The sequence below is a fragment of the Aquarana catesbeiana genome, linkage group LG04, assembly GCF_042186555.1.
Source record: "Aquarana catesbeiana isolate 2022-GZ linkage group LG04, ASM4218655v1, whole genome shotgun sequence".
Taxonomy (NCBI): Eukaryota; Metazoa; Chordata; class Amphibia; order Anura; family Ranidae; genus Aquarana; species Aquarana catesbeiana.
Window position 1 is genome coordinate 324,676,630 of NC_133327.1, and position 26,089 is coordinate 324,702,718.

At 45.0% G+C, this 26,089-nt stretch overlaps 1 protein-coding gene across 5 annotated transcripts in view; it reads right to left on the reverse strand.

The window, feature by feature from the left end:
• Nucleotides 1-26,089, reverse strand: part of PGM3 (phosphoglucomutase 3) — a 70,992-nt gene that overhangs the window by 339 nt on the left and 44,564 nt on the right. For 4 of the 5 annotated variants that reach the window (XM_073626868.1, XM_073626869.1, XM_073626872.1 and 1 more), the window contains 4 exons: nucleotides 22,680-22,778; nucleotides 16,245-16,361; nucleotides 15,959-16,081; nucleotides 1,750-1,923 (listed from right to left, as the gene is read on the reverse strand). In XM_073626868.1, the coding sequence (XP_073482969.1) occupies nucleotides 1,750-1,923; nucleotides 15,959-16,081; nucleotides 16,245-16,361; nucleotides 22,680-22,778 (513 nt within the window). The remainder of the gene's footprint in view (nucleotides 1-1,749; nucleotides 1,924-15,958; nucleotides 16,082-16,244; nucleotides 16,362-22,679; nucleotides 22,779-26,089) is intronic. The other variant, XM_073626873.1, reaches the window with a different exon arrangement.

The following is a 26,089-nucleotide window of genomic DNA, read 5'->3' on the forward strand; positions in this document are numbered from 1 at the left end:
TAGCACTGATACACAATGGAGATTCTTATTCCAGTTGGAATAACTATTTGTTTGCCATAACTTCAGCTTTGTTTGAGATTGTCAAAGCAAAGAATTTACACACATCTTCATTGTTTGAGGTCACTCACACATACAGCGGTGGCCAAAAGTTGAGAATGACACAAATATTAATGTTCACAAAGTCTGCTGCCTTTATGATGGCAATTTGCATATACTCCAAAATGTTTTGAAGTGCAATCGGATGAATTGCAATTTATTGCAAAGTCACTCTTTACTATGAAAATGAATGTAATCCCTTTAAAAAAACATTTCCACTGCATTTGTGAAGAAGGCTTCAGGGCGCCCAAAAAAGTCCAGCAATCGCCGTCTCCCACAGTTGATTCAGCTGCGGGATCAGGGCACCACCACTGCAGAGCTAGTTTAGGGAATAGCAGCAGGCAGGTGTGAGTGCATCCACACACACACAGTGAGGAGAAGACTTTTGGAGGATGGCCTGGTGTCAACAAGGGCAGCAAAGAAGCCACTTCTCTCCACTGATATTCTGCAAAAGTTATGGGGATTGGACTGGGGTAAAGTCGTTTTCTCTGATGAATCCTTTCCAATTGTTTGGGGCTTCCGAAAAAAAAAAAAAAAAACCTTGTCCGAAGAAGAAAAATGAGTGCTACCATCAGTCCTGTGTCATGCCAACAGTAAAGCATCCTGAGACCATTCATGTGTAGGGTTGCTTCTCAGCCAAGGGAAGGGGCTCACTCACATTTTTTCCTAAGAACACAGCCATGAATAAAGAATGGTACAAAAACAGCCTCCGAGAACAACTTCTCCCAACCATCCAAGAACAGTTTGGTGACGAACAATGCCTTTTCCAGCAAGATGGAGCCCCTTGCCATAAGGCAAAAGTGATAAGTGGCTTGGGGAACAAAACATAAAAATTGTGTGTCCATGGCCAGGAAACACCCCCGACCTTAAACCCATTGAGAACTTGTGGTCAATCCTCAAGAAGCAAGAGAAAAAAAAAAAAACCACACGCACGGATTATGCAAGAATGGGCTGCCATCAGTCAGGATGTGGCCCAGAATTTGACAGCATGCCAGGGCAAATAGCAAGGGTTTTTAATAAGAAGGGTTAACACTGCAAATATTGACTCTTTGCATAAACTTAATGTAATTGTCAAAAGCCCTTGACACTTCTGAAATGCTTGTAATTAAACTTCATTACACCATAGTAACATCTGACAAAGATCTAAAAACACTGCAGCAGCAGACTTTGTGAAAATGAATATTTGTGTCAGTCTCAAAACTATTGAACATGGCTGTACATTGCAGACGGGCCAAGCACAGAGACAGTTTGAATTTACCTGGAAGTCCATGCTTACAGAGAAGTCCCTAAAGTGAACTTGTCCTGGCCTAAAAGATATACAGTAACACTGCTAAAACTCAGATAGTGTGGGCCTGCAAGTACTTGTGTCGCCTGGGATCCAAGGGGCTTGACTGAAGACTCGAGAATTTAAAAAAAAAAACAGATACTTACAAGCACCAACTGGAGCAAGCTTTTCAGCATTGTTGTCTTAGATATGTTTTAGGCCAGGTTAGGTTCACTTTAAGATTGGGAGCTCCTTGTAAATAAGGCCAATTGGCACCTGTTACCAATACCACAGCTTTGATCCAAGTAATGGTCCTGGTGTTAAGTCATACACTTTTAGTACAGAAATCATGAAATACACACAAGAGTGAATTAGCAGTAACATCTTACCTGAGTGTCTGCCTCTGCATAAATGCGTACTACATCCTCTGTTCCTGAAGGACGAACAAATGATCTGGCCATATTATAAGTCTTGACAAGGTCATCTATTTTCTCCTGAAGTCCTGGTGGCGTTACAGTACGCCTCTCTGCATCAGTCGTTTCAATTACCTTTCTATCAGCAACCTATAAAAGCACAAAAAAGACCCAATTTTAGGAATGTTGTAGGAGAGGCTCACATCCAACAGAATGAAAACATGCTGGTTTGGGAACAGCAAGATCTTAATTGGACCCATGATCCCTAGAAAATTAACATGCTTTATCTGTATGCACAAGCTAGTTTTCCCAAGGCAAGTAATTTACAATCTCAGCAATAGCTGCCCCATGAACCCCTTAATAGAGAAATACACTTTCAGTACGGTGCTGCAAGAATTAAACTATGTACCACAATACACTATCAGCAGCAGACATTATCTACGTTTGTAAGGTGCCCACTAAGGGACACAGGAAGTCTTGTACTTTTGGGGATGCCCAAAATCAATTTGGCCAAGGGGTGGGCAACAGCAAATAATCGCCAGCAGGCTCAATATGAACAAAATGAATGCCGAGCACTGCATGTAGCTTAAGAGCCATCTTTGGGACCATATACCCGAAGCTGGTCACAACCTCTAACTTAACAAAACATGGGAACGGAAGACCAAGTAGTAGTCTAAAAGAGGGAAACCAATGTTTGATGCTGGGAGATAAACACACACACACACACACACACACACACACACACACACACAACCAGTGAACTGTGTCTGAGGGAAAGGAGAAAAGTGATCAAGATCATAGCTTGGGGGGTCCCTGGAAATGGAGCAGTGAAGGCAAACCTTGGCACCCCAGATGTTTTGGAACTACATTTCCCATGATGCCCATGCACTCTGTAGTGTAGTGGAGCATCATGGGAAATGTAGTTTCAACACATCTGGGGTGCCAAGGTTCACCATCACTGCCCTAGGGTAAGACCTCTGAGCCCCGAGCTTATTCATTCAGCCAAGTGAACCTGGCCAAAAGCAAAAAAGCTAATAGCACACAGGTTGCAAAACCAGACTCATCTGCCAGCATCCAGCAGAGATTCGTCATTACACATGTCACCGATCCTGCACTTAGACTCACAGACCCTTTGGGTGATCTTATGGTGGTCTCCAGCACGGAGATAGGAGTCCTGTTCTCCTCACTTAGATCAGACCTCAATTCAATGTCACAATGAATGGAGGGGAATTGCATCACATCACATGGATGCTAGGGCATCTGCCTTACAAAACCTCAAAAGCAACAGTGGAATCCCAATTATTTGCACTGGAGACCTTGCATTTCCATGCTCTCACGCAACTCAGAATGAGGGTCGATGATGGTAAAAACTGTAGATGTCTGATCTGATGGTCATTGTGACAGCACTACTAGACATAGACCCCTTATCAAACATCTGACATAAATAGGGTCCATAGAGTGGCAGGACCAATACACCCTGCAAATAGAGATGGTCCAAAAGACATTTATCGCTGTATTTCTTTTTGGGGAGTGAAAGAGGTGATGCTGAAGGCTTGGCAGAAAAATGTGGAGTTTGGTGAATTCATCATCATCATCATCATCTTCTTTCCAGACCTTTATGTACAAAAGAATTTTTATAACAGCTTACCTGTAAAATCATTTTCTTGGAGTACATCACGGGACACAGAGCACCATAGTAATAACTATGTGGGTTATAGGCCACCTTTAGGCGAATGGACACTGGCATAACCAAAAAGGAAACAGGACATGGCCCTCCCTATATAACCCCTCCCATACCGGGAGTGCCTCAGTGTTTGTAGCAAAGCAATATATACACATATCCCAATAAGAGGGGAGGGACCTCTGTGTCCCATGATGTACTCCAAGAAAAGGATTTTACAGGTAAGCTGTTATAAAAATCCTATTTCCTTTATCATACATCACGGGACACAGAGAACCATAGGAATAACTATGTGGGATGTACCAAATCAATGCCACCTGAGAGGAGGGAGAGACAAAGCAAATAGCCGCAGCCAGGCGTGAGGACCTATCCTGCTGCCTGCAGCACACTGCACCTGAAGGCTGTGTCCTCCTGCCATCTTACATCCATTTGATAAAATCTTGTGAATGTATGTACTGACGACCAAGTAGCGGCCTTGCAAATCTGAGCCACAGAGGCTTGGTGATGCACTGCCCATGAAGCACTGACTGCCCAGGTGGAGTGCGCTTTAATCTTAAAAGGGGAGGAACCCTTCTTTTCAGGCCATAAGCCTGACTAATCCACTTCGCAACAGTAGATTTCAATGCTGCCTCACCCTTTCTAGGGCCTTCCAGCAACACAAACAAAACATCAGTTTTCCGTATCTGGGCAGTCGATTTCAGGCTTTAATTGCTCTCACTACATCGAGAGAATGTAATAAATTTCTACAGAACGAGGTTCTGGGAAAAAGGAAGGCAAGGAAACACCTTGATTCAGATGAAAACCAAGCACTGCCTTTGGCAAAAAGGTGCTGCGTCTGCACCCAACCACCTTATCCTTGTGAATGATTAGGTATGGCTCTTTACAGGAGAAAGCAGCCAATTCAGATACTCTTCTTGCAGAGGTTATCGCAACTAGGAATACCAATTTCCTTGTAAAAAGGATCAAAGGAATATTCCGTATAGGTTCAAAGGATTGTCTTTGCAACACAGATAAAACCAAAATTCAAATCCCATGGGCACAAGGGTATTCTAACTGGCGGAGTTATCCGAGTTACCCCTTGTATGAATGCCTGGACTAAAGAATACGAAGCAAGCGGCCTTTGGAAAAACACTGCCAAGGCCAGCTTCATTTCCAATTTTTTAGAATGTGGGATTCATTAGCCACACCGTTAAATTTAGCGTTTATAAGGCAGGATGGAATACTGGTCCCTGGGACAGCAGGTCCGGACGTGGTGGAAGAGTCAAAGACTCCCCTACTGCCATTCTCACGATCCCTGCATACCAGGGGCTACTGGGCCATGCCGGGGCCACTAGGATTACTGGCTTCCCTTCTTCCCTGATCCTGTGAAGCAGCCATGGTAGCAGCTAAACTGGAGGGAATGCATAAATCCATGAAAACTGATTCCACGGGATCACCAACACATCTATTCCAAGTGGATCCCCTGTTCTCGCCACAAAATTGTCCAACTTCTTGTTGAACCTGGATGCCAATAAATCTACATCCGGCGTACCCCATCTTTGGCATATGGCCAAAAAGACATCAGGATGTAGAGACCACTTGACGGCTCAGAAAATCTGCCTGCCAATTTTCCACTCCAGGAATGTAAACTGCAGATAGGCAAGGAACATGTTTCTCTGCCCAAGACAGAATATGGTCCACCTCCCTTTGGGCTGCGTGGCTTCTGGTGCCCCTTTGGTGATGGATATAGGCCACTGCTGTGGCATTGTCGGATTGTATCCTGACAGGAGCATTCCGCAACCTGGACGTCCAGGCTATTAGAGCCAGACGTACTGCCCAAATCTCTAGGATATTGATGGCCAAGGTCTTCTCGGACTCTGACCACTTCCCTTGGACAGTGGTCTCTTCTAGAACTGCTCCCCAGCCCCATAGGCTGGCATCCATTGTTGCTACCTTCCAGGAAACTGGAATGAAGGATTTCCCCTTCTGTAAATTCCTGGTTATCAACCACCATTTGAGACTCTGGCATACCTCTGGAGCCAGATTCATTGGATAATCCAAGGCTTGGATCTGTCTGCTTGGAACAAAACAGAATACTGTGTTGCAACAGTCTTGAATGAAACTGGGCATAGGGAACCGCTTCGAAGGAAGCTACCATCTTCCCTAGTAATCTCATACAAAAAAAAAAAAGAAATGGACAGACCCTTCTTTGCCTTGACCACCAGGACCAGCTCTCTTAGAGCGTTGACCTTTGCCTGATGCAAGAACACCCTTTCCTGGGTTGTGTCTATGACCAGGCCCAAATACTGCAGCCTTCTTATCGGCTGTAAGGATGATTTCTCTAGATTGAGAATCCAACCCAGGTGTCTCAGATAACTGACTGTTCTGGAACCCCCTGATTTAACCCTGCTATTGACTGATCTACCAGTAGCCGGGCGTCTAGGTATGCTATTATTGCTATACCCTGGCCCCTTAATTTTGCTAGTACTGGGGCTAACACTTTTGTAAACACTCAGGGAGCGGTGGCTAACCTGAACGGCAAGGCCACAAACTGAAAGTGGCGCTGCTCTACCGCAAACCGCAGAAACTTCTGGTGAGCGGGAAATATTGGCACATGCAGGGAACCTCTATTACTCCCTGATACAGTAATCGGTCCAGTGCCAGAAATAAGGACTTTTACTGGGTCCTTGGGAACATTTGATCTAAGAAAACCCTAGTTAGACTTACCGGTAACGGTATTTCTACGAGTCTTTCAGGACAGCACCTGGAGAGAGCGCAGCTCCACCCACTTTCCCAGGAAACACTGCAGTCAGTTTCTTTAAAGACCGGACACTTCCACCATGGCCTCAGTTGTTCATAGAGTACCTCCAGCCATGCTGAAATTAGATAAGCAGAACACAGCAATAACACATCTTACAACCTCAAAACTTAGGGCGGGTCATCGGCGCTGTCCTGAAAGACTCGTAGAAATACCGTTACCGGTAAGTCTAACTAGGGTTTTCTCCCTTCGTCTTTCAGGACAGCACCTGGAGATGATAAAAGAGTACTTACTCTAGGGTGGGACCACCGCCTGCAGGACCTTCCTGCCAAACGACTGTTCCGCTGCTGATAGCAAGTCCAACCTGTAGTGGCGGGTGAAGGTGGAGAAACTTGTCCACGTGGCCGCTTTACAGATCCGACCCGGGGAAGCCCCTGCCCTCTCCGCCCAGGACGTTGCTACTGCCCTTGTTGAATGGGCTACTACCCCCTTAGGGGGCTCTGCTCCTGAAGCTTTATAAGCTTCGCTGATGGCCATTCTGAGCCATCTACCTATGGTGCTTTTGGATGCTCTATACCCCTTCCGTGGACCAGAGAAGAGAACAAAGAGTGAATCTGATCTTCTAAAATCTTTCGTTATCTCTATATAATGTAATAAACACCTTCTCACGTCCAGGGAATGGAAAGACCTCTCCTTAGCACTGGACGGGTTAGGACAAAAGGTAGGGAGAATTATCTCTTGTTCCCTATGAAATGCTGATGCCACCTTTGGCAAGAAACCCGGGTCAGTTTTTAGCACTACCCGGTCTGGAAAAATATAACAAAAAGGTTCTCTTATGGAAAGAGCTTGTAACTCGCTTACTCTCCTAGCTGAAGTTACTGCTACTAACAGGACTATTTTTAACGACCATAGCCTGACTGACGCTTCCTCTGGAGGTTCAAACGGCCCTTTGATTAGACCCCGCAGAACCACAGACAGGTCCCATCTAGGAAAAAACTTAAAAGGTATTGGCCTAGCTCTGGCCAATGCCTTGAAAAACCTAATAAGCGGCTCCCTTGATAACTGCCTCTCAAGAAAAACCGATAATGCAGCTACCTGCACTTTTAGGGTGCTAGCTGCCAACCCCATCTCCATTCCCTCATGGAGAAACTCTAGCACTGAAGCGATTTCCTGTGGCGAAAGTATCCTAATCGCACACCAGCTATTAAATCGTTTCCACGTTTTGAAGTAGATGGCCCTGGTAACCTCCTTACGACTGTTCAGCAGGGTAGAGACCAGTTTATCTGAAAGGCCCTTATTTTTTAACATCTGCTCCTCAGTAACCAACCTGTCAACCTGAGATGCTGGGTATTTGGGTGATGAAGGGGGCCCTGCGTTAGGAGGTCCTTCCGAAGCGGAAGCTCCCAATAAGGTTCCACCGCCATCCCCTGTATTGTTGCGAACCAAGCCCGTTTGGGCCAGAAAGGAGCCACCAGAATCATAGTCGTGTTCTCTTTCTGTAGCTTTCTTAAGACCAAGGGGATCATCTGAAAGGGGGGAAAGGCGTAGCACAACTGGAATTTCCATGGCTGCGCTAATGCATCCAATCCCTCTGCCTGATCCTGCCTGTTCAGTGAGAAGAAGGCCTCTACTTTTGCATTCTTTTGGGATGCGAAAAGATCTATTTGGGGCATTCCCCATCTTTCTGTTAGTTGTTGAAAAGTCTCTACATTTAGACTCCATTCTGCTTCCAGTACTCTTTCTCTGCTCAGAAAGTCTGCCATAAGGTTTAAATCTCCCTTCAGATGTATCGCTGTTATGGAGTTTAGCCTGTCTTCTGCCCAGGCTAGAATCTGGAGTGCCAAGGCTAGCAGAGCCCTGCTCCTTGTTCCTCCCTGCCTTGATATATAGGCCACCGCTGTGGCATTGTCCGATAGGACCTGAACATGATGGCCCCGGACTGTTCTTTCGAAGGCCCATAGACCCAAGAGAATAGCCCTCAGCTCTCTCCAATTGGAGGACTTTCTGGCTTCCCAGTCTGTCCAACTCCCCTGAGCCATCTGCTCGTCCAGGTGGGCGCCCCAACCCCAGGAACTTGCGTCTGTTGTTAATCTTTTCTGCAAAGGAAAACTCCAGAGCAGACCCCTGTTCAGGTTTGAGTGATTTCTCCACCACCAAAGCTTCCTCTGAACCCGCGCAGGTATCCTTATTAATTTTTCTAGGGACTCTCCATAGGACCAACTCGTTAAAATTGTCTGCTGGAGCTCCCTTCCATGTAGACGTGCCCACTGCACCGCTGGAATAGTCGCAGTGAGTAGCCCTAAGACCGACATAGCTGCTCTTATGGAGATTGGCATATTTGTCTGCGTCTTCTTCACTGCCTCCTGAAGCTTCTCCCTCTTCCCTTCGGGGAGAAAAATTTTCTCCTGGATGGAATCTATCGTGTAACCCAAGAATAGTATGGTCTGAGATGGAATCAAGTTTGATTTCTCCTCGTTGATTATCCATCCTAGACCTACCAGGTGTCTCATTGTCTTTTCCAGATCTCTCACTAACAGGTCCCTTGTTTTGGCAAAAATTAGTAGATCGTCCAGATAGGGCAGGACTGATACCCCCTCTACTCTGAGTGGGGCCAAGGCCTCCGCCAGGACTTTTGTAAAAATCCTCGGAGAAGATGACAGCCCGAAAGGGAGAGCTCTGAACTGGAGATGAAGGGTAGATTCCCCCAGTTTTATCGCAAACCTTAGGTGTTTCTGAGATGTTGACGCTACTGGTACATGCAAGTATGCATCTCTCAGGTCTATGGAAGCCATAAAACATCCCGGGGTCAGGAGATTCTTTACTGAGAATATTGTGTCCATCCTGAACTTCTTGTACCTGATAGTCTTGTTTAGAATCTTCAGGTTCAGGATGAGCCTGAATTTTCCCGACGGTTTCTTCACAAGAAATATGTGTGAATAGCACCCCTGTTCTAATTCCCCAGGGGGTACGTTCACTATCACCTTTTGTAGCATCAAGTCCTTCAGGATAGCTGTCATTGCTAGTGACTTTTCTGAGTCTCGGGGAGCCTGGGTTATGTAAAAACGCACAGGAGGAGGTTGAGAAAATTCCAGCCTGTAACCCTCCAAGATGGTCCTGAGGATAAACTGGCTGCTTGTTATAGTCTTCCACTGTAAAAAGAAGGTCTGTAACCTTGCTCCCACAGTTGGCTGACCGTCACTGGGTTTTTGGGCTTGTGGTTGGGGGGCGAAAAAGTACTCCTGACTTACCCCTCCCTCTTTGAGACTTCCAAGGCCTTTTGTAGCCTGCCTCTTTGGTATCTGGGGTCTTTCGAAAAGCACGAAAATTTCTGTTGCCTTGCGGAAGTACCTTCTTCTTTATAGGGAAAGCCTTCTTTTTGTCAGCTGTTCTGTCAAGAATAGCTTCCAGCCCAGGGCCGAACACTAGATCACCTTCAAAGGGTAAACCGCATAATTTTGTCTTTGAAGCAGTATCCCCTGTCCATGTCTTGACCCATAACGCCCTGCGAGCTGAGTTTATCAGAGCTGTGGATCTGGCTGACATCCTGATTGACTCCGCTGAGGCATCTGCTATATACCCTACCGCCTTTGATAACACCGGTAGCGTATCTAGCAGATCCTTACGAGGCGTCCCTGCCTCAATGTGCATCTTCAGCTGCTCCAGCCAGTGTTCCAGATTTCTGGCTACCACAGTTGAGGCCATGGCAGGCTTCAAATTTGCTAAAGAAGAATCCCATGCCTTCCTTAATAGGGAGTCTGCCTTTTTGTCCATGGTATCTTTAAGGATACCCATGTCCTCAAAGGCCAGGTCAGTATTCCTAGATACCTGGGAAAAGGCTGCGTCTAGTCTTGGCTTTTTATTCCAAATATGCGAGCTATCCTCATCAAACGGAAACCTTCGCTTGAGGGATTTAGAAAAGAAGGGGGCTCTCTCTGGATCCTTCCACTCCCTTTTAATGGTCTCTGATAGGAATTTATGTACAGGAAAAACCCTGTGTTTTTCCTCCCCGAGGCCTTGGAACATCTTATCGTGTAGGGATAGCTGAGCCTTATCCTCTGTGATGTTAAGGGTAGTATGAATTGTTCTCAGTAAATCATCTACCTCCTCAAGGGATAACTTGTACCTAGAAGAAGGAGAAGAAGCTTCATTTACTTCTTCTGCTTCCTCCTCCGAATTTAGTAAAATGTTACTTTCCTCCTCCTCTGAGTCGCTGCCCCCTCTGGATGCTGAAACAGAGGATTGAGAATGTGGCACCACACTGCTATGCGCCGTTGGACGCCTATCTAGGTAGGACCTGAAGGACTCAAAGGTGTCTGCCAGTTCCTTCCTGAAAGAGCTTAGCAATTCGCTTTGTTGAGCTGCAGGACTAGCAGGAGCTGTCTCCTCCTTAACTATGTCCGTAATGCAAGATTTGCATAATACTTTGGGCCAGGAATCCCTCAGTAACCCCTTACAAGAGGGACACTTCCTTTTAACAATAGGGGAGACATGCTTGGTCTTTTCCTTAGCCTTCTGCAATATCCCAAGGGAAAAAAGACAATAGCTGAACCATTTTTCACAAACAGTTTACATGCTGTATAAGGAACACAGAAAAAAACACCACCAAGGAAGTTAACCCTTTAACACCTATGATCTGTTCCACAGCCGGTGAATCACCCCACAGATCCACCTTAAAACATAATTAATCACTTATCCCTCCTTTAGTACTCAGGACCAAGTGATCTGCAGGCTCCCCACTTTTTTTTTTTTTTTTTTTAGGGAAGGGATAATAACTAAACATTATAAATGCCCATAGAGTAAAAGACAGAGACCAGTATCCCTGCTTACCTGAGCCTGGCTGATTGTTGTGGCTCCTGCTCCTGCCACCGCCGTCTGATCGTCCTCCATTATTGACAGGACACACAGCGGCGTTTGTGCTCTTTTATTTGATTTTCCCGGGCCGCTCACCGCTGTGAGGGCCGGAAATGAAATCAGCCATGGAGACCGCCCCCCCCTCCTGCGTTCCAGCGGCCGGAACCGGAAGCCGCGTCGCGCCGCTCGAGGCCCCGCCCCCGGTCGGAAATGACACGCTTGCCATCCGAACCCGGAAGGCGTGCGGCCCGTGGAATAGACGCCGCTCTACTCCACAGCCCTGCCACCGGTCTGTAGGAGCGGGACCCTCGCAGCCTGGCTCTCGCCGAGCATGAAGAGGAGGAGGCACCGGAGAATCCCCCACACGTCAGGGAGGATGCTGGGCTGTCTTTGGAAAAGAAGAAAAAACGATCCGGTATGCCCTAACTTTCACCACCTGGAGAAAGCGCAGCACACCCCTGGTTCCCTGCAGCGCTTCCACCATGGCGGAGGAAACACTACAACTGAGGCCATGGTGGAAGTGTCCGGTCTTTAAAGAAACTGACTGCAGTGTTTCCTGGGAAAGTGGGTGGAGCTGCGCTCTCTCCAGGTGCTGTCCTGAAAGACGAAGGGAGAAAACACGATGGTGGAAACTCTTGGCCTAGGGCTACTACAGAGGACACACTTGTCTTGGATTTCTTCTTGTCAAGTTTCTGAAAACCACCGCAGTCTTCCCCCCACTCGATCGAGCAGGGGCACCCCTTCACAAGGAATCCTTGGGACTCTGTTTTGTGGACTTCTGACTCCAGGGCTTTTTGTAGCCCTGTGTCTGGTTATGAGGCTTACTCTTTGCCCCTGACTGTGGAGGCCATCGAGACTGCCTGGAGGCTGTTGCCCCAGACATCTAAGTAGAAGGTTGCAACATTTCTCCATGAAACGGAAACCCAGCCAAGAGCTTCTTGCCTGGTAACTCGGCTGACCAGTTCTTTAGCTACAGAATCCTGCGCATGTGTATCAACATGCGCACAAGGGAGACGCCTGATATATAGAATCCTTGATAGCGTACACTGGAAAGTATAGGGCCCTAGGTAGCTCAGCTAAACTTTGGGCCTCTTCAGTTTGAGCAGGAACTTTAATAACCTGCTTGAATTCATCCCGAAAGGGATTGACAGATGCCTATTGCTGCCACTGCAGGTTGTACTACGGCACCAGCTACAGCAAATGAGGCCTTAAGTAGAGATTCCAACTTACAAGTTCATTCCCTGCTTCAATGTATCTGGGAGTCTGAAGCATCATAACACTGGGGTCACCCATTTTCCACCCCCAGGTTAAAAAGGCAGACGTTAGTTCAATCTACACTTGCCTGACCAGCTTCCTGCATTATTTTTCTTCCTCAGCACAGATAAGGCTCCCCCAGCTAACTCCATTCCTTCACCCTGGCAGCCATCTCTACCTGAAGGCCAGAGACACCAACACTCCCAATCATTGAGGGAGTAAATGAAGAGCCCTGCTTCCACCGAGGCTTAACACTGCTCTACCTAACAGCTCTCTGACAATTTCCAATGAATATAAGTAAACCTGTTTCCATACAAGAGCTCCATTCATGAAAAACTTTCCAGGGTTTTCAGTAATCTCTGAAGAAAAAGCGCTTAGGTAGCTTTTCCCCAAGAGACTCATTTCAAATCTGGTGAACTCCTGAAGCTTACAAATGCTACTTATGCTTATCATGGAACCTCGCTGGACTCCGATGCCAAGTCAATAACCAAGACCAAACAATCCCAAGTACTTTTGATTTTAACCTGTTCGGCACACTTGACATTTCCTGTAATGCCTCACATCTCTACTACTCATATCTTTGCCGCTTTAAGAAGATTCTTAACACTGAGCAACGGCCGATATCTGGTGCCTCTTACACAATAATGAAAAGGGATTTTTCTCTTTCAATTTCCCAATATTTCAAAATATTTCAAAATGCCCATCCCTCTCAAAGCTGTTAAGTGTCAGGAGGAAAAGCCTAGATACAGGCATATAGCTCCCACTGAGTCACCACAGCATTCCTTAACGGCACATAATTCTTGCCTGAAGATTCCATTGAAGAAAAAAACTCTACGACCATCTCTATAAAATACTTTATAACCATTAGAATAACGGCTTCAATGTTGCAGACAACAACACTTTCAAAAAGAGGGACAAAACAAAACAATTGTCCCTGGAACATTTAGTAGAGAGTAAGTTGGGGTCACCCACTGCAGCAGGACTTCCCCCCTCAGTACTATAAACAGATATGCCGCAAACATAACCGTAAAAGCAACTTTGGCTCAGGGTATGAAACAAACCCTTCTGTAGTACAAACAAGCAAAAGTGGAAGTGTAAAAAAAAAAAAAAAAAAAAAAAAAAGATGCCCTGCAATCCGAGCAATGGGGTAGCTTCTGGTGCTGTCTGATTGGCCTACCTACAGAGTTGTCAAGGCAAGAACTGAGAATGCCAATAACTCTGGATCTAGAAAGCACTCCATGATCAACATTTTACTAGATTTGGGTCTGGAAAGCATCTTATGGGAAAATCCAGTGCCGTAGGTCAAAGTGTAAACCACTGGCAACAAAAGTGAGTACACCCCTTTGGGCCCAAAGTGTCATTTTGTGTGGCCACCATTTTCCAGCACTGTCTAAACCCTCTTGGGCATAGAGTTCACCAGAGCTTCACAGGTTGCCACTGGAGTCCTCTTCCACTCCTCCATGACGACATCACGGAGCTGGTGGATGTTAGACACCTTGCGCTCCTCCACTTTCCGTTTGAGGATGCCCCACAGATGCTCAATAGGGTTTAGGTCTGGGGACATGCTTGGCCAGTCCATCAACCTTACCCTCAGGTCTTTAGCAAGGCAGTGGTCATCTTGGTGGTGGTGTTTTTGGGTCATTATGTTGGAATACTGCGCTGCGGCCCAGTCTCCGAAGGGAGGGAATCATTCTCTGCTTCAGTATGTCACAGTGCATGTTGGCATTCATGGTTCCCCCAATGAACTATAGCTCCCCAGAGCCGGTAGCACTCATACAGTCTCAAACCATGACACTCCCACCACCATGCTTGACTGTAGGCAAGACATACTTGTCTTTGTACGCCTCATCTGGTTGCCGCCACACACGCTTGATACCATCTGAAGTTTATCTTGGTCTCCTCAGACCACAGGACATGGTTCCAGTAATCCATGCCCTTAGTCTTCAGCAAACCGTTTGCAGGCTTTCTTGTGCTTCATTTTTAGAAGAGGCTTCCTTCTGGGTTGACAGCAATGCAGACCAATTTGATGCAGTGTGCAGCGGGCGCATGGTCTGAGCACTGACAGGCTGACCCCCCCCACCACCACCACCCCTTCAAACTCTGCAGCAATGCTGGCAGCACTCATACATCCATTTCTCAAAGACAACCTCTGGATATGACACTGAGCACGTGCACTCAACTTCTTTGATCGACCATGGCGAGGCCTGTTCTGAGTGCAAACTGTCCTGTTAAACCGCTGTATGATCTTTGCCACTGTGCTGCAGCTCAGTTTCAGGATATTGGCAATCTTCTTATAGCCTAGGCCATCTTTATGTAGAGCAACAATTCTTTTTTTCAGATCTTCAGTTCTTTGCCATGAGGTGCCACGTTGAACTTCCAGTGACCAATATAAGAGAGTGAGAGCGATAACCCCAAATTTAACACATCTGCTCCCCATTCACACCTGAGACCTTGTAATACTAACGAGTCACATGACACTGGGGAGGGAAAATGGCTAATTGGGCCCAATTTGGACATTTTCACTAAGGGGTGTACTCACTTTTGTTGATAGCGGTTTAGACATTAAGGTTGAGTTCACACTGGCATTAGGAGCAGGCCTTCAAAAAGCCTATGCACAAGATATAATAAACAGCACATTGTGCTGTTCACACTAATGCCCCGTACACACGGTCGGACTTTGTTCGGACATTCCGACAACGAAATCCTAGGATTTTTTCCGACGGATGTTGGCTCAAACTTGTCTTGCATACACACGGTCACACAAAGTTGTTGGAAAATCCGATCGTTCTAAACGCGGTGACGTAAAACACGTACATCGGGACTATAAATGGGGCAGTGGCCAATAGCTTTCATCTCTTTATTTATTCTGAGCATGTGTGGCACTTTGTCCGTCGGATTTGTGTACACACGATCGGAATTTCCGACAACGGATTTTGTTGTCTGAAAATTTTATATCCTGCTCTCAAACTTTGTGTGTCGGAAAATCCGATGGAAAATGTGTGATGGAGCCTACACACGGTCAGAATTTCCGACAACAAGGTCCTATCACACATTTTCCATCGGAAAATCCGACCGTGTGTACAGGGCATAAGGAGTTAGCGCCGCTTCAAAATTGAAGCCTCGTGTCGAGTCAGGAGGCGTTTGAAGCCTTTCAATGCCTCCCATTCAAGTCTATGGTAACGCGCCGCAAACGCTGTGGCGTTTTCGGTGAGGTTGCGGCGCGTTGAAAATTGTTTATTTCTGTCATTTTCCATTGTGGAACAGTTTTAATGCACTCTAACGCTCAAACGCTACACAACCACGCATAGGTGTGCATTTTTTACACTTGTAAAACGCCCCATTCTAAAGCTCATTGACGCCTGTCTGATGCCCATACCAACGCCATAGGAGCGTTTGTTGAGCGTCAGAAATTTAGTCCAGTGTGAACAAGCCCTAATGGCTGTGTGTCAAGTTATTTTGAGGGGACAGAAAATTTACGCCGTTATACAAGCTGTACACTCACTACTTTACATTGTAGCAAAGTGTCATTTCTTCAGTGTTGTCACATGAAAAGATATAATAAAATATTAACAAAAATGTGAGGGGTGTACTCACTTTTGTGAGATACTGTAGCTCCCATTTTCTATTTCCATATACACAGCAGTCTCACATGATTTACTTACTGTCACTTTAAGCTGGCGATTAGGGAGGTCAGTATAAATTTCATCCCATTTCTGTATTGCAAAACCTTTCAAGGAAAGTATTGCTTCAATAACCAACATGTCACAAATAGCATCTCCAACTGTCTAGAAAAATACAATTGACATTTTTTTTTAAAAATGACAATACAATTAGCCATCTAAATACATTCACAATTAAGCCAAAAAGGAGAATATAATATGTAGCTATTCTCGGTAGCCAATTTGGCAACATACACTGGAGTAGTCAATAAGAAATTTCTACACTTACCTGGTTGATTAGATTAATGACATTTTCCAACATCTGAGCAGCTTTTCTAATGTCTTCAGTGGCCCCTGTACGATTCAGCCGTTTTATCTGCTCTTCAGCATTCTTACTAAACAGCACCTGCCAAAGATATACAATATGCTAAGTATCTGTCTACAGTACTACAAAAGCTGCTTTTTCATTAATATTTGGACTATACAAAGTTTTTCCATCGTATAACTCACATAATACTATACTCCGTATCCTCTATTATTCTCCCTTCTGTAATTGTCTTAAAGCATAATCCTCCTTCCCACTCAGAATACAGTGCTCTTTGTAATTAAGATGGGAAAGCTATTGAAATTAATTTGACAAAGGCATTCCACTGCCTTTGTCTGCTGTCGACTCACATGCACATCTACAAAGATCTAAGGTCACACAACAAATCCTGTAATTAAAACAAAATTATACAATTATGTTGACAAATGGTTTTTATTTTTTTATTTTTTTTACACTGTACTATTAAACTTGGACTTTTTGGCTGCTGTATCTCACTGAAATGCATCATAGCAAGAGAGTGACAAGTCACTGCTCTGATTCACATGTGTGCAGCTTGAGCTATCGAGCTCTGAAAACAAAAGGTGTACATGAAAAATAGAGTAATTTACCTGTTAACTATTTCTGTAGAAAGGTTAACTAAACCAGGACTAAGGGAGGGTATTAGTGCTGTCCTGGAAGATTCCTGGAAATAGAGTTAAGAGGAAAATAACTGTTCTCCTAAGTCACATTCCAGCACAGCTTTCGAGAGGACTGGCTAGTAGTGTCGAACAAACATCTGAAAACTTGTCCAGGTAGCGGCTTTGCAGAGCTGGCTGGAATATGTTCCTGCCTTGCCACCCAAGCCATGGCCATAGCCCTTGTGGAATGTGCTTGTATTCCTGTTGGTGGGGACGAGTCCGATCGGCTGCCCCATGGCACACCACATCCATCTTGAAATCGTATTTTCAGAGACCCGCACCTCAGTTTTTGGTCTGGAAAAAAGCAAACATACTGGACATTGTTCTCCAATCTTTGGTACGTCCAATGTACCCCAGTAAGCATCTTCTAACATCTGTCTTGTTGAGCTGTTATTCCTTTGTATTTGTGCAATTCCCACAAAAAAAAAGGGTATTGTGACTTCCTGTGAAAGTCCAGTGAAACTGCGGATACGAAAACTGGGTCCAGAGACAATCACTTTGTCTAGCACGATTGTCTAGAAAGGGTCTGAAATTGAAAAAGCGTGGATTCCACTGACCCTCCTGAGACCAGAGATAAAAATCACTGTTTTTAGTGTCAACAATGTTAAAGAGTAATCTTCTATAGGTTTAAAAGGTTTTCATATGAAAGCCTGAAGCACTGGAAAGGTCCCAGGTGGGGAAGATTTTCAGTGTCTTCTTCCTTGCAATAGTCCTCTGACTGAACCCAAAATGTAAGTGGAGGGTTCCTCCAATGCAGCTACAGAGCCCTGCTCTTTGGTGACAAAATCTGCCACCTGCACAGCTGCTGCGGAAACCTCACTAGAGGTGCTGGGGAATGGGTTCTGCATAGAGGATTCTTGCAAGAGCAAACTAAAAAGGACTGAAAAGCATGAGCCACCTCGTTTCTCAGGCGGTCCATAAATCCCCAAAAGAGCCCCGTGGCTTCCTTTTTTACTAGTTTGTCTGTATAATCCTAGCATAGCAGTTTCTTCCAGTAGACAGAATGTTTATTCTTGCACGAGGTGCATCTTTTCTTAGGAAAGTTGTGGGTTGCACTTGGATCTTTCCTCCCAGGCTTTAGCTTACAAAGATAGAACAAGCCTCGGTCAGACTGATTTGGGAACCGGAAATGTGTCAACCCCTATACCCCAAAGGAAAGGGCATACAACCACTGAAAGAATCAGCCTAATGCCCACTACCTCCCCACAAAGATCCAACTTTGCACCCCCTCCACTAAGAAGTAAAAAAAAAAAAAAAAAAAAAAAAAAAAACAGGGCCAGGCTCGCTTTCCTGCCTGAGGTATCGGCCCTGCGTCCTCTGCTGCTTCCATCATGCCTGCTGACTAAGTGTTCTGTCTCAAGTGCCTCGTAAGCTGCTGAAAGCTTCGCCCCCTGGTCAGTCTTCATGGGGCTCCAGTGTGGCGCAGCTGACTCACCCACCAGGAATTGTGCCATTGCCACTAGTAAGGCATGTCCATGCATCCTCAGTTATGTGCGTTTGCGGGGTCCAGCCCGCCATCCTGGATGTGGGCTAGCTTCACCGTGGAATGACAAATGATGGCACCTGCACTTCTGCCCTCATCACGGGTCTGCTGGAAATTATCTCACCCGCCTGAACACATACAGCCCTGTGTATCTGTGGGATGCATGAAGAATCTGCAAACATTCCCAGGTAAAAACCCTTCCAGAGCAGAAAGACACAAGAGGGTTGGAGCCCCCTAGTGCTCCTTACTCCGTACTGATCAGTTGTTTCTGGCCAATTTAAGAAGGTAATGAGGACGAGACAGAGACAGACCCTAGGAGGCCCCTGCCACTAGTACGGCGACCTACAGGGAGAGAAAACTACATTTTTAAAAGTGATGAGAACCTGTCTGCCAGAGGAAACAGCTGAGGGTCTTGGGTACTGACTAGGCTTTTTATATTTATGTAGATCATGCATTTCCTGTTGGTGGGTCGGAGCCCATCTCCTGTAAGCAGTCCTAAAAGATGACTTGGGATAATAATGTTGCCTTAAGTACACAATTCTAAGTATCATTTGGGGTTATGAAAATGACACCAAGTGGAAATAGGAGGAGTGAAAATATTGATATAGCCATCAGTTTGCCTCATTCTGAGGGTTTTTTTTTTTTTTACAAAAAGTTTGCGGTTTCAGCCCCAACTCAGACTACACATCCATCCTCCAGCTCTAACTACACTTATTGAATATATTTATTTAGGCGTTGTAGATCTCTCACAAGACTAGCATAATTAATTTGTAAAGCCTAAATTATCTTTTCTTTTTTGTGCTCAAACATTATACTTACCTACTCTGTGCAATGATATTGCACAGAGCGGCCCTGAACATTCTATGCTGGGTTTCCTCACTGGCACTCTCAGCTCTCCTCTTCTGTGTGCCCCCATAGCAAGTCATAGTGATACAATTACTGGGACAGTTTTTACCTTAAAAAAGGAGAAGTCCAGCCTGAGCTTTTTAGACTGGGCTTCTCCTAAGGGTCACAGGAGTACAATTCGTTTTGCACTCCTGTGACCCAATTTCAGCAGAGAGCGGTCTGAAGGCCATTCTCCACTGACTTCACTGGAATCAGTCCAGGCAGCGCATCATCCCGACTTAGGAAGTCTGGATCCGTCAGCTGCCTGGACTGATGGCAGTCTCAGCCTCTCAGCGAGCTGCTGAGACAGCCACTTCCCGCCCCTCCACAGCTCAGCGCTCCATTGAGCCTGGAGGAGCAGAGCATGAGAGATGCTGACTGACAGGCAGCATCTCTCCGCTCGGGGAGGTGAGAGAACCAAGCCATCGACGGCTCGGTTCTCAGTGAAGAGGCGGTGGGGACCCCGTGAATACCCCATTAAAAAAAAAAAAAAAACACTTCCCTAAACTGCACTCTTTGCTAGACTATTAAATAGGATAAAATCCTAGGAACAAAACACAGAAAAAAAAAAAATGGGAGTGCTTTAATAGCATACTAAATAAAAAGTTATTGACCAGTGCATTCCAACGGTAAATAAGTTTAACAGAGCTAAAATTAATCCTGGTGGCTAAACTAACGTAAAAATGCATATAAAAGCTAAGGAAAAGGCCTTTAAAAATTACAAGGCTGAGGGGTCATTGTCAGCATTCCAACACAAAAGAATGCAATTAGAACTGTAAGAGCTCAATTAAGGCAGTCTAAAATAGACCACGAAAGGCACATAGCGAAGGAGTGAAAAAACCCCAAGAAATTCTTTAAATATATAAACAGCAAAAAAGCAAGGCCAGAACATATTGGCCCCATAAAGAATGGATGAAGGGAATTTGGTTACAAAAGACAAAGAGAAGGCTAAGGTTTTAAAAGCATTCTTCTCCTCAGTTTTCAACAAAGGAAATGAGGGGATATAGTAACCAAGACTATAAAGTTAATAAAACATCACAGAATGCACCCTCATGGCTAACAGAAGATCATATGAGAAATAGACTTGAAAAACTTAACATAAAGTAAGTCACCAGGACCAGATGGCTTGCACCCGAGGGTCCTTAAGGAACTCAGGTGATATCTAGACCATTGTTCCTAATTTTTATGGACCGTTACTGACTGGAATGGTACCAGCTGATTGGAGAAAAGCAAACTTGGTACCAATATTTTAAAAAAAGGGCCGTGATCTATCCCTGGAAACTACAGACCAGTCAGCCTAACATTGATAGGATATAAGCTAATGGAGGGGGATCAGGGACTATATCAAAGATTTAAGTAATGAAAATGGTGTCATTAGTGGTAATCAGCATGGATTCACGAAGAGTCGTTCTTGCCAGAACAATCTAATAGCGTTCTATGAAGAAGTGAGCTGCCATCTGGATAAAGGAAAGTCTATGGATGTGGTGTATCTGGATTTTGCAAAGGCATATCATATACAGTTCCCCACAAACGTTTACTTTACAAACTCAGGTCTGTCAGCATGGACCATAGGGTGAGTACCTGGATTGAAAACTGGCTACAGGGGCGGGTCCAAAAGGTTGGCGATAAATAGCAAGTACTCAGGAATGGTCCGGTGTGGGAAGTGGGGTCCCCCAAGGATCTGTCCTGGGACCAATTCTGTTTAATTTATTCATAAACGATATAGAGGATGGGATAAACTAATCAATCTCAATATTTGCAGATTGTACGTTAAGCAGGGCAATAACTTCAGAGCAGGATATGGAAACTTTACAAGAAGACCTAAATAAAATTATGGAGTGGGCAACTACATGGCAAATGAGGTTTATTGTTGAAAAATGTAATGCATTTGGGTGCTAACGCAAGTTACTTGCTAGGGGGAGAACGTCTGGGGGAATTTAGGATGGAAAAAAGGACCTGGGGGTCCTAGTAGAGGACAGGCTCAGCAAAGCCAAGCTACTGCAAGAAAAAGCCAACAAAATATTGGCATGCATTAAAAAGGGGATTCACTCCAGAGATAAAACAATAATTGTCCCACTCTACAAGACTCTGGTCTGGCCACATCTAGAGTATGCCACCCAGTTCTGGGCACCAGTCCTCAGGAAGGATGTGCTGGAACTGGAGAGAATCCAGAGAAGGGCAACAAAGCTAATAAAGAGACTAGAGGATCTCAGCTATGGGGAAAGAATACAAACATTGAACTTATTTTCTCTGGAGAGGTGCCCTGATGGTCCAGAGCACAGCCCATCAGGACACATGACATTGGGGCACAAGGCACATCAGGGCACAGCGTTTACTTCAAATGCAGAGTAGCACAGGAAGCGTCTGTGATAAGTTCTCTCTCATGTCACACTGCTCCCCAGCGGCCCCTCTCTTGTCATCCATCCCAGATGATGTCACAAGCAAATGGGGATGGACAAGAAGAGAGGAGGGGCCGCCAGGGAGCAGCGTGACATGAGAACTGATCAGATGCTTTCGGCGCTACTTTGCATGCTGGCTAAATCTCGATCTACCCGTCAGGCGCCAGCTGTCAGTGATTGACGGGTAGATCACCACGGACCTCCCCAGTTGAGAAACGATGCAATAGGCAAATTAGGCGGTCGCTGAAACCGGCCCACTGAGCCATCGTTCCACCGGGAAACTCCCGGTAGCCCCGATGGCCAGTACATGCCTGCTGGTGACCCTAGCATAGGGAAAAGAGACTTTTCAGTGAAAAGGGAATTTAAGACATGTGCCAATTTACTGAAATTGGAAGAGAAGCGGATTAACCTTAAACTGCGTAGAGGGTTCTTTACTGTCAAAGCGGTAAGGATGTGGAATTCTCTTCCACAATCCACAAGCAGTGGTATCAATTGGAAGAGTCGATAGTAAGTATAAAAAAAAAAAAAAAAAAAAAAAAAAAAAAAAAAGAAGAGAAGAAGAAGATCACCACAACATACAGGAATATACAATGTACTAGTGACAAACACAAGCACACACTCACACCACAGGTTGAACTGGATAGACTGATGTCTTTTTTCAACCTTTAAACCCATGTAAGGTATAAACTGTTCAACCAGTGAGGAAAAAAAAAAAAAAAAAACACATTTATTTACTAGACACACAGATAAAAATGTTAAAAACTAAGAACATATTAAGACCATATTTATTGATCAGTGAATGTGACATTCATCAGAAGTTAATCACTGTAATTTGAAAAACACATGCACCAGAATGATACACCTACAGTGAATGTTTAGCAAATGTCATTTGCGGCTTTATAAATATTATTCCAAAAAAAAAAAAAAAAAAAAAAAGGAGAAAAGAAACACTCACTGTTCCATGGCCGTTGGCCTCAAAATATACCCCAATATCAAACTCCTGCGCTTTATGGTGCAAATGTTTCACTCCTGTTTTTGCACAGTAGACAGGTACCTGTAAAAGAAAATTCAGTTAACAAATGCAATAGATTTAAAAATAGCAAAAAATAATTACAACCACAGTGGAAAAAAAAAAATAAATAAATAAACACACAAACAAATTTCACCACACATCCAAACTGTAGACATACTGACACCGCATTGAAACATTATTTCATCTCCAAACAACCTAAACTGAAACTGTGCTGCTTAGCTACTATTCTTACCTTCCCTTTGCTACCAGATGGAGTGCTTGGGTATGGTATATGCATAGTTGCATTGGTCCACGCTGGAAAGATTCAACTACACAAAAATATAAAATACCTGGCATTCATCTTTAACCTTTTTACTAGGGTTGTCCCGATACCACTTTTTTAGGACCGAGTACAAGTACCGATACTTTTTTTCAAGTACTCGCCGATACCGATTACCGATACTTTTTTTTTAATGTCACGTGACAGTGTTTTTTTTTTTCATTTTTTTTTTTTTTTTTTTTTTTTTAACAGTGCTTGCTTTTTTTTGGGGGGGGGGGGGTGAACGTTGTATGTGTGTGTTATTTTTTTTTTTTTACAATTTTTATTTTTTACAATAATATTTCTTTTATTCTTTATTGTTTTTTTTTTTTTTTTTAATCAGCCCTTTTGGGGGGCTTTGGTGAGATATCAGGGGTCTTAACAGACCTCTGATATCTCCCCCTTGAGACAGAGAAAGAGACAGAGGATAGAGATTCCCCAGTCCCTTTCTCTGCAGCGTCAGCTGCACTGACAATGAATGGAGAGAAGACCGCAGCTTCTCTCCATTCATAAACTGACACATCGTAATCACAGGAGATTACAATGTTTCAGTTATGTGAATGGACAGAGTCAGCTGACTCTATCCATACACAAAGGAAGGAGGAGGGGGAGGACGGAGGAACTGAGGGGGAGAACGAAGGGGACAGATAAGAGCAGAACGGAGGGGACAGCTGAGAGGGACAGATAAGAGCAGAACGGGGGACAGCTGAGAGGGACAGAGGAAAGGAGGGGGCATGGAGGAGGAAGCAGTGACAGTCAGCTGTGAGCGATCACCGCTGTCTGTCACTAAAGCTGGTGAAAGCCGCTGGGGGAGAATCTTGTAACTCCCCCACGCGCCGATCACAGCTGACAGTTCAGGTATCGGGGGAAGCATCGGGAGCATTTGCCCGAGTACAAGTACTTGGGCAAATGCTCGGTATCGGTGCCGATACCGATACTAGTATCGGTATCGGGACAACCCTACTTTTTACTGTAAGTGCCATTTTGCATTCATTTACACATTTGAAAACGCTTTCCTGAAACAGCATATACGCATATGGTTAGGCTTCGCCCCCTGCCCTATTCCAGGATCGGTTTATACAATACAAGTCAGTCTCCTCCCTGCAGGCAGCATTCTCTTTTCCCTAACTGCTACAGCCGGTTATGCTGCTGCTGAAAGCAGGATTTTTCTTTTCCCTCACCTTGCCGGATTCATCTGCCCAAGCCGCACAGGTTCAAGCCTCTCCTGTGACGGAGCTCCCCGCTGTACAGGCCGTAAGAACTCCTATATGGGGGAGACCTCCTCCCCCCTCAGGATCCAGGATGAGGGGGGGGGGGGGTGATGGCATCTGGTCTCTAGGGATTGCTCCTTCATCATGACTCCATGGATGGATATTCATTGGACTTTGTTTGGCCACGAAGCGTGGATGTGGTAAGGCACCACATGGTGCACAAATCCATAGTATTCAGTTACTGCTGCAAGTATGTTAACTTGCATCACTGAAAGCATGTCAAACATGTGAGTTTTTCTGGCTTGTCCACAGTTTCAGTCTGTTTACTATTGCCTCACAGGTTGTGGTTTGTGTCTGCAATACTGCTAATGCTGATAGCAGGTGTGCTGTGCTGGGCTGAAGAATTCCCATTAACTCAGCAAGGCCTGGCCCTACAGGCTCGACTTATTGTCTGCAGGTATGCTGTTAGCTTGCACCACTGAAAGCGTATATCACACATGTGAATCTTACTGGCTATCCATAGTGCAACTCTGTTTACCAATGCTTCACAGGTTGTGGTCTGGGTCTGTAGTATTGCTAATGCTTAGGCTGATAACAGGTGGTGCTGAGCCTTTCCTATTAACGCAGGGCCTGGCCCTGCAGGTTGGGCTTACTGTGTATTAATGCTTGGTTGTTGTATGGTCCTTTTGCGGTACAGGTGTCTAAGGTAGGTTTAACCTGCTAGTGCTAATTGTCTGATGACGATTAACCTGCACTGCTTGCCTGTGATTACATCGACGCTACAGTACTAATGACTGCTATGCGTTTATTACTATGCATTTACATGTTGACCTTGATGCTAAAATGAAAGTCAGGATCTGCTTAGTTACATTTCCTTAGCACGTTACCTGTTAGCAATGTGTAATTGCTTCTGTTATTTGTGGTACACCACAGAGGGATATGTGGTTTGCTGCTTGTAGTGGTTGCTACTGATTTTTTTTTAACAAATACTCCCAGGCATGGCTCCAGTCTTTCAGCTTATCTGTGGGCCAGTAGCAATCAGCCTTCCTAGAGACCAGTAACCTTCATTAAGGTGAGGGCAGGCAGGTATATTCTATATCCTAAAAGAGTGCACATTATGGGCATAATGGATTGAAAATCTCTCCAGCCCTCAACACCACTTCTCAGGAAGAGGAGAGTCAACCTGCTTCTGCAACAGGGGACAGGTCCTCTTTAGCCCTGAAGGAACCACTATGTATTTAACTGCCAGAAAAGGCAGACCAAGGAAATCTCTACAATAATCATAGTGGACTGGTGGTAACTGGTATGTCGGCCAATATGCAAGCCAATTTGCAGGCCAGAGGTAGTGCCAAATGGGCAGGGACTGAGAAGGCTTACAGTCACTAATGGTTCAATATCAAGCCTAATCAAACAGCTGCTTTTTATTTAAAGGCAACCTCTACCTCAAAAGCAGTTGGCCAGGAAGTCTATCAGACTGACCAGATGGGTCAGCCTTAGCTTGCTTCTAGGAAGTTGCTATGGCAAGTTGGCATATCAGAAGCAAAAAGTGGATGTTTTAACTCTGTCCAAACTGACTGTGTGGATCTCGATTCAATAATGCTCAGGTACTAAGCTAAACAAACTAAAGTCCATTAAAGGGTACCTCTGCCTCAAAAGCAGCCAGCCAAACAGGCTTCTTCAGATTAGCCAGGGGTGCCATTCTGCCAGCAGAAAAACCATTATCCTTTGCAGAGATTCTGGGACATTGAATAGATCTGGAGATGAAGATGGTTCATACTAAACTAATGTTAAGTAGTATTTTGTGACCTGCGGTTGAGCTCACT